The sequence below is a fragment of the Thalassophryne amazonica genome, chromosome 11 (assembly GCF_902500255.1).
Source record: "Thalassophryne amazonica chromosome 11, fThaAma1.1, whole genome shotgun sequence".
NCBI lineage: Eukaryota > Metazoa > Chordata > Actinopteri > Batrachoidiformes > Batrachoididae > Thalassophryne > Thalassophryne amazonica.
The window spans coordinates 7,758,224-7,773,676 of record NC_047113.1 but is presented as its reverse complement, the minus strand read 5'-3'; the positions used below and the strand labels follow the sequence as shown (position 1 = coordinate 7,773,676).

The following is a 15,453-nucleotide window of genomic DNA, read 5'->3' as shown; positions in this document are numbered from 1 at the left end:
GAGTTAATGCATAATTTGGTTTACAGTTAAACGGTAAATCATTCCAGGTCCCGCTTCCATGTCATTTTCTGTTATTTCAGCATGATCATTGACAGTTCAAATCAAAGGTTGAATACAGGGTCATTTAAATATGCACTAATTTTGACATTTTTTGTTCCAGGAGATGCTGAAAATGTATCATTAGATAAAAAATGAATTTGGTTTCTGGGATCCTAGGGGATCTGAGACCTCAGCTCCAGGGGGCCCATGCCCCCAGACCCCCTGCAGGTTTTCCTCGGATTTCACAACTTTCATTTCACACCCCTAAATCTGATGAACATTAGTGATGCTCAATGTTGGAAACTCTTGTAGGCAGCAGGTGCGGAATTTCATCGCAGGATGACCGGAAACATTCATTTTGTATATTTGCTTACTCCAATTATGGGTCACGGTGGGTTGAAGGCTATCTCAACTCTCAGCAGTCATAGGGTGAGAGGTGGCGTACACCCTGGACAGGGTCCCAGTCTATTGCAGCAGGGCCACATCCAGAAAACTAATTCATACACCTATGTCAATTTAAAGTTTCCAGTCCATCTAACCTGCATGTCTCTTTTGGACGTGGGAGGAAGACAGAGCACCTAAAGGAAACCCACACAACACACAGGCAGAACATGCAAACTCCACACAGAAAGGACCAGGTGGGAAGCAAGCCCATGATCTTGATGAACGACAACAGTGTTCACCACTAATCCACTGCGCCACAGGTACAGGAAGCAATGGAGCAGTATTTAGCAGAAGTGATTGTGTAAGTAGCCCATTGACTGATTTGTGTGAATTTCAGCATTAACTATGCTGGATAGGAAACGACAAGTTTGTCAAAAGTGATCAGTGTCAACAAAAGTATGTAGTTCCATGTCTCTGCCTGCCCTCTGTTCTCTCTCCATCCACAACACTGTGCAGTTTTGAAAGATGGTTCCCTTCCCATTGAATTTTTCATCACATTTTGTGTTGTACTACAGCCATGGTCTCCCTCTAAACCATCTGCTTGAAAATGCAATCTTCTTTCCAAAGGACACAGTTCTGGATCATCTTCCAAAATTGTATAACAGTTTTTAGATCTTATGAGTCTTTTTTTCATCTTGGATACAACTAAAATGATTGCTGGTGGTGGCACTGGCAGTGGATTATGATTTGCCTGAGCAGTTAATATTACTGCTGGTAGTTATTTACACTGGTAGTATGAGTCCTGACGACATTGTGGCTGTCATGTGCAACTGTGATGGAATAATGGACATTCTTAGTGGTTAGTCGGTTCTAATAGCATTGTGCATGTAATTCCCATGGGGCAAGGGTGAGGGTAATGATACATCCCCTACAAAGGAGGAGGGAAATTTGATCCTGCCATCAAACTCTCATCCACTGATGAAATTAAACTGAATTTCCCGACTGACATTGACAGGAGATGAACCAAGGCGCAGAATGCCTCTCCTGCTCCAGCTCCCGTCCACTAAATTCAAGCTTCTATTCCCAGCACAGCCAAGAATGGAAGTATTCCTCATCAGCCCCTGTTCCAGAGGCAGTCAACCTGTTTTCATGGTGGCTGGTCAGTATACCTCTCAGAATGCCAAGGGCCAGTGCACTTCTCTTGTCCAAAGAGAAGTGTGGAGGCTTCTAATCTTTTGAAATTGTAACAAGCACAATTTATTTGATCTATGAGTTTGCTGATTTTTTTTTTTTTTTTGAGAACATGTTTTGTATCACATAAATTTGGGGCAACAATGAAGAATATATTCAAATTAACACTGTGTAACATTGGTGGTACAAACTCCATACAGAAAGAAACAGGTGGGAAGTAATCCCACTACCTTCTTGCTGTGAAGCAACAGTGCTAACCACCAAGTCAACCCGCCGTCCTGTTTGCAGCACATTAGAATAATTGTAAAATGTAATCTTTAAAATATTAACATAATTGTTATCCAGTGAAATGAGTGATTAAACAAAACAGGTTGGGGGCTGACACATTTGTACAGACAATGCATGCATGTTGCCTCCTCCAAGAAACACTTGCTACAACCTGGCTTCACACCAAAAAGTCAAGGATGTGTGTGAGAAGCTACACAAATTTGGGCAGTTGAACACATGGTTTTATAAATTTATTGATAAAATGTTTGTATTTCAGACTGCTGCAGAAAGTTTTTACATTTGCAGCTGCAGGTTTGAAAATATTTGATTTTTACATTTTCTTCACGTAACACTGTGACACTAGTACTCAATACATAATGCAATTCTAAAGTAATTCTATTATAGCATTCTAAATAAATCTTAGTGTAAATAAGGAAAATAACCATTTCCAACAGATAGTAGTTTTTTCCCTAATAATCTGTAAAAGACCATCAACCCATGATATTATACCCAAAAAAGATTTTGGGAAACACCAGATATTTTTCAGTCAGCAGATGGAAAAGGGGAAAACAAACAAACACAAAACAAAACAAAAACAACTTACATTTACATTAGTACAAAACATTTCTTGTTAATAGTCACAAGAATTTCCAGAAGCTTGTCATGTGTTCAATCATTCAGTGGATTTTATTAAATTTCAATTTTTTTGTTTTTGTTTCTTTTTTTAGAATTTGTAGTCATAGTTAGATCACAGATTCTTGTGACTGGCCAACTGTATTTTTAAGGCTTTTGAACCCAGTTGCAGATGAATGCTAGCATGAAGTGCATGTTCCATTAAAATACAGTGTGGTTCTATCCTACTGAAATCTACTGCTCAGAGTTTTCCCCCCCAATAAAAGGGAGCAAGATGGCAACAACAGTCTTTGCTAAAACTGGCTTAATTTTACCTGTCAGTGATTGATAGGTGTGTCATTTACTGTCCCACAGTGTATAATCAGTATGTACATAACCACAAACAAGATACTGACAGATAAAACAAAGGAGTTATACAAAAAGAAATCAGTGTCTGCCACCTCAACAGTTTATCAAATGTGCATTCCTTTTTCATGTCTGAAACCACAAATCACAAAAAACTTTTCCCTGTTGTGTGGGATGTCATATGACAAGACAGATAATCTTTACGTGCAAAACCTTTACTACAAACTGAGCAAATATGAGGTCTCTCTCCTGTGTGGACCGCCATATGTCTCGCAACTTGCCCTTTCTGCCTAAAACTTTTCTGACAGACTGAACACTTGAAAGGTTTTTCTCCAGTATGACATCGAATGTGATACACTAATTTTGACTTCTCTCTCAATCTTTTCCCACAGAATGGGCAGATAAATGGTTTATCTCCTGTATGAATTCTTTTATGTGCCTTTAGATTGTTACCACTAGAGAATTTTTTACCACAGTCAGCACAACTAAATGGTTTCTCTCCTGTATGAATTTTCATATGGTCATTCATTTGGCCCTTGAGGCGAAAGCTTTTACCGCATTCAGAGCAGCTAAATGGTTTCTCTCCTGTATGACACCTGATGTGTGAATTCAGATCACTCTTGTATCTAAAACTTTTATTACATTCAGTGCAAGTAAATGCTTTCTCTCCTGTATGAATTCTCATGTGTGACTCTAGATCACCCTTGCACTTTTTGCCACATTCAGGACAGGTGAATCGTTTCTCTCTTGCATGAATTTTCGTATGGCAATTCAGTTGCCTTTTGAGGCGAAATTTTTTACCGCATTGTGAGCAGCTAAATGGTTTCTCTCCTGTATGAACCTTCATATGGTCGTTAATTTGGTTTTTTTGCCGAAATCTTTTACCACATTCAGAACAGCTAAATGGTTTCTCTCCTGTATGAATTTTCATGTGTGAGGTCAGCTCTTTCTTGCGACGAAATGTTTTTCCACATACAGTGCAGTTAAATGGTTTCTCTCCTACATGAATTTTCCTGTGTGATGTCAGCTCACTCTTGTGACTAAATGTTTTTCCACATATAGTGCAATTAAATGGTTTCTCGGCTGTATGAACTGAAATGTGTGACTTTAGATCACTCTTGCATCTGAAACTTTCACCACACTCTGGACATAAAAATGTATTCTCTTGTTTATGAATCATCATATGTCTTGTTAGATTAGTCATGCAGTCAAACATTTTACAACAATCTGAACATTTAAATGGTTGCTCATCACTAATACATGTCTTAATTTCACCAACTTCAAGATTTTTCACAGAGTTTAAGCCTGACTGACACCCCCTTATCTTATTCCAATCACTAGTGTGTTCAGGCTCAGAAAGGTCTGAAGCCTTGTCATCAATACATATTTGCAAAGATGTGTTTGGGTGACATTTTGTGTCTGCTTTTTGTCTTTCACACTCAGCTGCATGCGTTTCTGATTTCATGTGTTGAGTAGATCTGCTGGTTTGAAGCTCAGCCTTTCTGCTCTCAGCTTGACTTTGATGGAGCTGTGAGAACTGAGGTTTTTCATCCTCATCTTCATTCTTCAACGCTAACTTTATGTCCTCCAGCCCTTGAAGGTGTTCTCTCTCCTGAATGTTCCAAAACTGCTCCTGTTCCTCTTTAATATGTGGGAGATCAGAGTCTGTCGGTTCCAAACTGGGGCTTGAGGAAGCATTTTCACCCACCACCAGCTCCAACACATCTGCAAGTCACAATAAAACAAGTATTCATCATGTGTATGCCTGTCTTTTCTTGCTCACAATGACACAGAGATCATGTAAACAGAATTTCAACAATGTTTGAGCCAAGACTAAAAATAGCCAAATGGTCACTGAAATAATGAATACAAAGTAAGATCAAGTCTGGGAGCGTGCGCTGGTGCTGTGCTCTGCAGCATCCACGACACGACAGAACCATCTTGAGTCTGAACAGCAACCACCCAGGCAGACAATCTGTCCATTCCCACATCTCTAAAACAACCATCTATCTGCCTATCTATAAACAACACTAAGCTAGACATGAAACATTCAGCATACAATTCTCCATTTTAAATTGCTGCAACTCCTAAGCTTAATTTAGTTTAGTTTTTTTTTAGTTTTTTTTTAACCAAGGTAAATGTGCTTGAAATGTTTTGGGTGTGTAAGAAAACTACACTTCATGATCTTATCCTCTGAAGGATTTTTTCTTTTTTTTGGTCTGATGAGACAAAAAAAAACCAAAAACCAAAAAACAAACAAACAAACAAAAATATATAAAAAAAAAAAACTCATGAATGTTACTGAAAAATAAGGAAAAAAATGTCACTTTTAATTAAAGTAATTAATAATCATAATAATATCCATAAATCCATTTCTATACCTGCTTACTATCCACAAATGTGAAAAATTTTCTTCGCAGTTTGGTTTAAAAGAAAACACAAAAGGGACACAATATATATACAAACACAATACTAACAGCATCCATACAAACAAAAATTGTTCCTATATGAACAGCCTAAGTGAGTGAAGCAGTGCTATATGACATACATATATACACACACACACACACACACACACATATATATATATATACATACATATACATATATATATATATATGAAGGGCTAATTCTGTCTGTCCGGGATAAACTCCCAAACTATAATATGCAGCCCAAAAAACTATAGATATTCTGAATCCTCATGACAAGGGGAACAAACTGGTACCATTTTTTTAAAAGTTGAATGTTCCCAGACTGAGGGAGATTGACAGTCATCTTGTGTTTCTTCCACTTTCTAATAAATAATCATAACAGTTGTTGTCTTCTACCAAGCTGCTTGCCTGTTGTCCTGTAGTCCATCCCAGCCTTGTGCAGGTCTACAGTTCTGTCCTTGATGTCCTTAGACCAGTGATTTTCAACCTTTTTTGAGCCGCGGCACCCTTTTTATATTTACAAAATCCTGTGGCACACCACTGTCATGTGTCACGCACCACTAACTCGACTGTCTCTACACAGTGCGTTAGCACGTTAGCAACACGTGGGGTACAGATATGACGTAACATAGTATACTATAGTCATGGAGCTGTATATAAGAACTAGAGAGCCCAGTCCCATTGCTGCACACTAAACAAAAAGGTTCCTTCATGGACAGCGACATGACGTCTCCTAACTGGCAAAATATTGACGAAGTACCCGGATGTTAATGCATTTTCAATGGAGATTCGCGACTGAACACACTCAGAAAAATGCTCGCAAAACACGTGTTAAAATGCCATTTTGTCCTGGATATCGAGCCAGTAAAATTAAATTACATTAAATTATGTCAGGAAAGTACTCTGACACCCACACGTTCACAAATATTAGTGTTGAAAGTTACACGGATCTGCGCTGTTAAGCTACGCTGCTCGGTTGAGCTGCTGCTGTGTTCAACGCAGCGCGGCTCCTAAAACCATTACAATACATTTATATATATTATATTTTTACACACTTATCCTTTATTGACCGAGTTGCATTCATGAAGTCAGTGGTGTGTGTGTGCACATCTGTGTGTGTGGCAGCACAGCGCGGGTCATTAATCTCATTATTTTAAGGTGCAAAAAAAAAAAAAAAAAAAAAACTCCCTAGTCTTGTCGAACAATTTTAAGTCACTAACGACAAGAATTTTAACTAGACATTGGTCTAGCAGTGGAAAATATCAACTAGACATAAGTGAAATTAATGATCCGTGTCATCGGGCGACAGGTATGGCAGGAGACATACAGCTGTTTATCATCCAAATATCACGGTCAAAGTCAATCAATCAATCAATTTTTTTATATAGCGCCAAATCACAACAAACAGTTGCCCCAAGGCGCTTTATATTGTAAGGCAAGGCCATACAATAATTATGTAAAACCCCAACGGTCAAAACGACCCCCTGTGAGCAAGCACTTGGCTACAGTGGGAAGGAAAAACTCCCTTTTAACAGGAAGAAACCTCCAGCAGAACCAGGCTCAGGGAGGGGCAGTCTTCTGCTGGGACTGGTTGGGGCTGAGGGAGAGAACCAGGAAAAAGACATGCTGTGGAGGGGAGCAGAGATCGATCACTAATGATTAAATGCAGAGTGGTGCATACAGAGCAAAAAGAGAAAGAAACAGTGCATCATGGGAACCCCCCAGCAGTCTACGTCTATAGCAGCATAACTAAGGGATGGTTCAGGGTCACCTGATCCAGCCCTAACTATAAGCTTTAGCAAAAAGGAAAGTTTTAAGCCTAATCTTAAAAGTAGAGAGGGTGTCTGTCTCCCTGATACATTTGACACTGTTTATGTGCACTAAACTTGAAACAGTCTGTTTTCCGAATTGAGGCGATGTGAGTGTGTGGTAGCTGCAGCAACATGTAGTCGCGCCGCCGCCAGCTTGGGGGGAATGGGGACCTAATGCAGCTAAAGCTGCACAGCCCCCGGAGGGGGAAAGGAGTGGCTTGAGTGGGGGCCAGGATGGGGTGTAGGGGGGAGGTGGAGCATGCCTTCAGTCTCTGTCCATGTGTACTGGAGTTAGAGAAGATAAGGAGGCAGCCGAATGTTCACCAAGACCGTAGAAATTCTTCTGGAAGAAAACAACGGGGCATTTTGTCCTTCAGAGGTTGATAAGCCTGCCATGTTTATGGCTGAGCAGTGAAAAACACGTTTACAACTTCACATGAACGACCAGAACCAAATTATGAATATTCCCTGGTCTCCGACATCTTCCTTTGCAAGGTGTGCATTTGCTCCGAGATGTTATCCATTTTGCCTCTGAGTTCAAGGGTTAACACAGTGAGAATGTACCTCACCCAACTCATTAATCATGACAGGTGAGGGGTCGTGGTTCTGGGGGCAGCCGCCTTGCCAATTTTCTGGTAGGTCAGGGCAGCACATAAACCAATAGATACCAGCCCTCATACAATGAAACCATCCATCCATTTTCTTCTGCTTTATCCGGAGTCGGGTCGCGGGGGCAGCAGCTCAAGCAAAGGCGCCCAGACCTCCCGATCCACACACACCTCCCCCAGCTCCTCCGGGGGAACCCCAAGGCGTTCCCAAGCCAGCCGAGAGATGTAGTCCCTCCAGCATGTCCTGGATCTTCCCCGGGGCCTCCTCCCAATGGGACGTGCCTGGAACACCTCTCCAGCGAGGCGTCCAGGGGGCATCTGGAAAAGATGCCCGAGCCACTTCAACTGACTCCTTTCGACGTGGAGAAGCAGCGGCTCGACTCTGAGCTCCTCCCGAGTGACGAGCTCCTCACCCTATCTCTAAGGGAGTGCCCAGCCACCCTGCGGAGGAAACTCATCTCAGCCGCTTGTACCCGCGATCTCTTTCTTTCGGTCATGAGCCAAACCATAGGTGAGGAGCGGAACATAGATCGATCGGTAAATCGAGAGCTTTGCCCCCCTACTCAGCTCTCTCTTCACCACGACGGTCCGATACAGTGACCGCATCACTGCAGACACTGCACCAATCCGTCTATCAATCTCACGCTCCATCCATCCTTCACTCGTGAACAAGACCCCGAGATACTTAAACTCCTCCACTTGAGGCAAGGACACTTCACCGACCTGAAGAGGGCAAAGCACCTTTTTCCGGTGGAGAACCATGGCCTCGGATTTGGAGGTGCTGATTTTCATCCCGGACACCTCACACTCGGCTGCAAACCGCCCCAGTGCACGCTGAAGGTCCTGATTTGACTAAACCAACAGAACCACATCGTCCGCAAACAGCAGAGACGAGATTCTGTGGTTCCCATACCAGACCCTCTCTACACCCTGGCTGCGCCTAGAAATTCTGTCCATAAAAATAATGAACAGAACCGGTGACAAAGGGCAGCCCTGGCGGAGGCCAACATGCACTGGAAACAGGTTTGACTTACTACTGGCAATGCGAACCAAGCTCCTGCTGCGGTCGTACAGGGACCGGATAGCCCTTAGCAAAGGACCCCGGACCCCGTACTCCCGGAGCACTCCTCACAGGTGCCCCGAGGGACACGGTCGAACGCCTTCTCCAGATCCACAAAACACATGTGGACTGGTTGGGCGAACTCCCATGAACCCTCGAGCACCCCATGGAGCGTGTAGAGCTGGTCCAGTGTGCTGCAACCAGGACGAAAACCACATTGCTCCTCCTGAATCTGAGGTTCGACCATCGGTCGAATTCTCCTCTCCAGTACTTTGGAATAGACCTTACCGGGGAGGCTGAGGAGTGTGATCCCCCTATAGTTGGAACACACCCTCCGTTCCCCCTTCTTAAACAGAGGGACCACCACCCCGGTCTGCCAATCCAGAGGCACTGTCCCCGATCGCCACGCGATGTTGCAGAGGCGTGTCAGCCAAGACAGCCCCACAACATCCAGAGACTTAAGGTACTCAGGACGGATTTCATCCACCCCAGGAGCCTTGCCACCGAGGAGCTTTCTAACCACCTCGGTGACTTCTGCCTGGGTAATGGATGAGTCCTCCTCTGAGTCCCCAGTCTCTGCTTCCTCTTCGGAAGACATGACGATGGGATTGAGGAGATCCTCGAAGTACTCCTTCCACTGCCCGACAACATCCCCAGTCAGGGTCAACAGCTCCCCACCCGCACCGTAAACAGTGCCGGTGGAGAGCTGCTTCTGCCTCCTGAGATGTCGGACAATTTGCCAGAATCTCTTCGAGGCCGACCGATAGTCCTCCTCCATAGCCTCTCCGAACTCCTCCCAGACCAGAGTTTTTGCCTCTGCGACCGCACTGGCTGCGGCACGCTTGGCCTGCCGGTACCTGTCAGCTGCCTCTGGGGTCCCACCTACCAACAAAGATAAGTAGGACTCCTTCTTCAGCTTGACGGCATCCCTTACTTCCGGTGTCCACCACCGGGTTCGGGGATTTCCTCCGCGACAGGCACCAGAGACCTTGCGACCACAGCCACGAGCGGCCGCATCAATAATGGAGGTGGTGAACATGGTCCGCTCGGACTCCATGTCTCCAACCTCCCCCGGGATCTGGGAGAAGCTCTCCCGGAGGTGGGAGTTGAGGATCTCCCTGACAGAGGGTTCCGCCAGTCGTTCCCAGCAGACCCTCACGATACGTTTGGGCCTGCCAGGTCTGACCGGCTTCCTCCCCTCCCAGCGGATCCAACTCACCACCAGGTGGTGATCGGTCGACAGCTCTGTCCCTCTCTTCACTCGAGTGTCCGAGACACGTGGCCGAAAGTCGGATGATATGACTACAAAGTCGATCATCTACCTCCTGCTCAGGGTGTCCTGGTGCCATGTGCACTTATGGACACCCTTGTGCTCGAACATGGTGTTCGTGATGGACAAACTGTGACTAGCACAGAAGTCCAACAACTGAACACCACTCGGGTTCAGATCGGGGAGGCCGTGCTTCCCGATCACCCCCCTGCAGGTCTCACTGTCGCCGCCCACGTGGATGTTGAAATCCCCCAGGAGAACAATGGAGTCCCCAGTCGGAGTGCTACCTAGTACCCCTCCCAGGGACTCCAGGAAGGTCGGGTACTCTGCACTGCTGCTCGGCCCATAGGCCGAGACAACGGTAAGAGACCTGTCCCTGACACGAAGGCATAGGGACGCAACCCTCTCGTTCATCGGAGTGAACTCCAACACATGGCGACTGAGCTGGGGAGCAATAAGCAACGCGACCCCAGCTCTCCGCCTCTCCCCGTGGGCAACGCCAAAAAAATGAAGCATCCAGCCCCTCTCCAGGAGTTGGGTACCAGAGCCAATGCTGTGCGTGGAGGTCAGCCATTCACAAGCAACGATGGGATGAGGATCACTACATTGTGAAGAACTGAATGAAAAAAAAAATAGTCAATAGCAATATGGAGTATTGTGAGATTTTGGGAATTTTGAACCAGAATGAAGGTGTAAAAAGACAGGTAAAACTAATTTTGCAGAAGGACCCCTGTAATAACTAGAACGCCCTCGGAAAGTGCATACCTCTGCCAAGACCATATGTATTCTCCGGATCAAATACAAAAACAAAATCCGTCATTTTATATGTAGGTCATGAGCCACCTGCTTACCAAATTTCATCAACATTCTCTCAACTTTCTGAGTTAGATGTTTCCCAACATTCTTCTGGATCTCAGAATATATTCTGGATCACCACCAAAGTGAATCATTTATTTTGTTGCACATCATCTAATTTATGCTCCTATCCTCACCTATGGTCATGAACTTTGGGTGATGACTGAAAGAACATGGCTGTGGATACAAATGGAGAACATGAGATTCCTCTGTCAAATGTCTCAACTTACACTCAGGAACAAGGTGTGAAGAACATCTTGGAGGGCCTCTAAGTAGGCCCTCTGAGTAGACTCACTGTTTATACGCATTGAAAGGAGGCAGCTGAGATATTTTGAACCTCTGGTGAAGATACCACCGGTCATCTTCTTAAGGAGGTCTTCCGGGCACATACAACTGGAAGGAGGCCACAGGGAAGACCCAGGATACGCAGGAGGGATTATGTATCCCAGATGATTTGGGAATGCTTAGGGATTCCGCAGAAAGAGTTAAGGGACTTTTCAGAGAATAGAGAAGTGTGGGATGAGCTGCTTGGTCTCCTACACCATGACTCAGAGCCAGATAAGTGGCAGAAAATGAATTAAAGTATTATCTGTCTGATCACAATAATTCACGTCTGATCACAATAATTCACCTAAACCCGTTCATTACCTTTTGAGTTATCTTTCTATCAGACACTGCATTGTTCCAAATATGTGAAGGTGATTTTCACCATTTCCCAAGTACATCTTAAGTGAACAAGGAATATTTCTGACATTTATTTATGAAGATGACTGTGGCTAATCTCAGTAATGACAAAAAAAGGTCAACAAATGTCTTTAAAAGGGACTTAGAGCCTGTTTTTCTGCCATTGTTTATATCTTGTTTGTAGAGAAAAATGTATGGTTGAATTTTAAAGTAACCATCTTCCCTTTTTCAGTTTATAACAAACAAGTCTGAGGCATCCAGGAAACCCAGTTTTGTTTTGTTTTTTCTTGTTGTTTTTCCTGTAACAAACTACAGTGTTGCTCAGATACGTTTAAGTGTGCATGTTGGTGGTACCGCTCTCATCGGTGCTCCCCGTCTCTGCTAGACTCTGCTCGTCTTCAGAGTCCTCTGTGTCTCCCTGCTGCAGACTCTCCTTCATGACAGCATCACTGACTTCTGCCTCCTGCACCTCTTCTTCAGATGGACACTCTTCCTTCACTGAAAACACCAAGTGTTACATCATTTTAGCACCTGAAGCGTGAATACTTTTGAGACCATATGGTGGCCAACACACCCAAACTTAGTTATTTTTACGAGTCAATAACTGATTACTTTGATATGGCATACATCCACTAATGATTTACAACAGAAATAAAAAATATTAGTTAAAATAGAGTCTGACAATAAAGTTCACCCCCTGTGAGTGCGTACCCATCGTCACAGAAATTAATACATAATCTATGTTCTATTTTCATTGAGATCCACACAATATCTTCACTCTCCCTCATTCACATACATGTACTCAGTCTTGCTCTTACTGACTTTCATTCACCTTCTCTCCAGAGCATATCTCCACCTCACCAGGCTAGTCCCAAGATGCTCTATACTCTCATTACAGATCACAGTGTCATTTGCCAACTTCATAGTCCATGAAGACTCCTATCTGATCTAGTTAGACAACCTGTCCGTCACCACTGCAAACAAGAAACGGTTCAAAGCCAATCCAGACCTGTTGTCTGCCCCGATAGTTGCTATCCAAGAACCAAGACTGTTCAGCAATGTGGTGGATGTGGAAGGGCACATGACCTGACCTTAACAATAAGAGTTTGTGTACAATATCAACAAATCTGTCAGGATTATCTCAAGGAACCATGATGCGAATGTGTTCTAGCAGCAAAAGATTTTCAGTTTTATTTGGTAAACACATATTACTTTAAAAAAGTAAAAGTAAGGCAGCATGGTGGCTTAGTTGTTAGCACTGTCGCCTCACAATAAGAAGGTGGCGGATTCGATTCCCACCTGGGGCCCTTCTGTGTGGATCCTGCATGCTCTCCCCGTGTTTGTGTGGGTTCACTCTGGGTGATCCAAAGACATACATGTTAGGTGAACTGGAAACTTTAAATAGGCCGTAGGTGTGCGTGCAGGTGTGAATATGTTTGTTTGTCCATATCCAGGGTGGACCCCGCTGCAGGCCCCAGGATTCCTGGAATAGGCTCCAGCGCCCCCTGTTAATCGATTAAAATCGATTATTGAAATAGTCAACTAATTTAGTAATCAATTGGTTGCTAAATAACTTTGTTTTACCGCTAATGTTTCGTTTCTTCCATATAATCAACTGAGCTTTGCTTTGAATCTTGAACCAATGAAGGAGTGCTTTGAGCTGCTGCTTCGTTGGTTTCATTTATTTTGCTTTATCTTGATTTTTTCCCCACTAAAAATGTCTATGGCGTTTTCAGTGTTAAAGTTAGCATTAAGCTGCTGGCATTTCAGCATGTTAGTGCATTTGTTTTCTGTATAATAATTAATGGCTCAGCATTTGTTGTTGTAAAAGAGTCAAATGTATTACAAATTATAATATTTTTAATTTATTTGTATTTATATATTAATAATAATAGCAACAATAATAGTAATAATAACTAATAATGCTACAATACAATTTTAGAGAAAAAAATATGAGTCACATGTGTCATTGTGAAATGACCACATAGTTTACAAGTTATACATAGAATGTTGCACATATAATGAGTCAGGCTAGTTTTTGATTTAGGTTTTATGGTTAACTGGTTATGCTAATTGCTCATTTGCAGCAACAAAAATACCTCTTTTTTCACCATATATTTTATAACATTTATATGTTTCAATATTTTATGGCAACTCAGCACATTGATAAAGTAATGCCATTTGAAATAATTATTTTTGCTCTTTATTATAAACTGTTTTTATTCTTTATTATTTTATATTTCAACAACCAAGGGACATCTGACGGTTTGTTGATTTTCAAGTATTTTAAGTTTTCAAATGATGTTCTGTAAATAAAGTGATGGAAGGAGAGAAAAATTGTTTCTGGCACATTTTTAAAAAATTCCCCACTAATCCGATTAATCGTATTGAAACCCCATCAGATTCATCGATGATCCAAATAATCGTTTGTTGAAGCCCTAATGCAGTATGTTTGTTTATACAAGTAGTTCCAAATTTTACCACCAGAGTCTTGCGTGTGAAATAGCCAAATGAGAGTTATGGACACGGCGGCCGTGTGAATAGCCACTTCCTTATAAATATAATATAGAGATAAACTGTGACTTCTAATACTGCGATTTACTACTTTTGATGAAGATGATGACCGTGTTTGGGGTTTTGTTCATTTACTTTTCATGTGTTTGCTTTGTTTTTGTGATCCTGCGAAGGGTTGTATGATTTGACCTTTGAACTTACCCAGCAGCCCATGCGATGCTGAAACTCGAAACTCTTATTCCTATGTGCCCGTATAGTTAAATACTATTCGTATGTAGCTCCTCTCTCATTGGTCATTTCAGGTCATGTGATCATGAGGACGTATACTTGTGCATGTATTTGATACATAGATTCCTAAACTATGTTAACCACAACCACTAATCATAACAAGGCTGCACTACATATGAATAGAATTGGAAATTACTACGAATAGCCACTTCGACATATTTAAGTAATGAGTCTCCTTTTGAGGACCCAAATGGTGTACTGAGATGGGGCCCATGGACTGGGGTTGAGACAAATCAACAGCAAGCGAGCGGATTTGCCTTATTTGTCCTCAAGGTATTTCCAGTATTGTTTCCAAACACTGAATCACTTTTCGAAACAATTTAACTTGCTCCTAAAATCGACAGTTTAAATGCATTCACCGGCTTGAGCTACAGTTCGTTAGTAGGCTAGCTGCGGCTAACAGACTATGTATGTGTGTGGGAGCTTCTGCTAACGCAAGCTTATCAACGTCGGCAGCAGTAAAGAGTAAAACAAACCTCCTCTCTGCTGCAGCATGTCCGCGTTTAAACCCACATTCAGCAGTTTACGTTGGTCCATCTCGTTTGCTTCCAAAATTATGTTTTTACGCCTTTTCTACTCGTTTGCAATGAAGTGATCGTACCCAGAATTCAGACAATAGTCTGTCAATACACCAACACATCAACGACCACTTGAGAGGAAACCCTTCAAAATAAAACAAGACAGTGCCCATTTTTTTGTATTAATAAATCGAAGGACACAAAGAAACCAAATGTTATATCTGTACAAGAGACTTGGCTTAAGCCGCATTTAGATTTTATTACTCATGGTTACGTAGCTGTGTGTAGGGATCGGGAAAATGGTCCTGGTGGGGGAGTATCAATCAATCAATCAATCAATCAATCAATCAATTTTTTTTTATATAGCGCCAAATCACAACAAACAGTTGCCCCAAGGCGCTTTATATTGTAAGGCAAGGCCATACAATAATTATGTAAAACCCCAACGGTCAAAACGACCCCCTGTGAGCAAGCACTTGGCTACAGTGGGAAGGAAAAACTCCCTTTTAACAGGAAGAAACCTCCAGCAGAACCAGGCTCAGGGAGGGGCAGTC

The 15,453-nt window shown here is 42.7% G+C and overlaps 1 protein-coding gene across 1 annotated transcript; it reads right to left on the bottom strand.

Annotated features, from left to right (window-relative positions):
* Nucleotides 1-2,227: 2,227 nt before the first annotated feature.
* Nucleotides 2,228-15,044, bottom strand: LOC117519972 (gastrula zinc finger protein XlCGF57.1-like). The gene is made up of 3 exons (XM_034181266.1): nt 14,858-15,044; nt 11,934-12,077; nt 2,228-4,584 (listed from the first exon to the last, which is right to left on the bottom strand). Exons 1-3 carry the CDS (start codon nt 14,916-14,918, stop codon nt 3,005-3,007), a joined length of 1,785 nt encoding a protein of 594 aa, XP_034037157.1. The 5' UTR covers nt 14,919-15,044; the 3' UTR covers nt 2,228-3,004.
* Nucleotides 15,045-15,453: the final 409 nt, after the last annotated feature.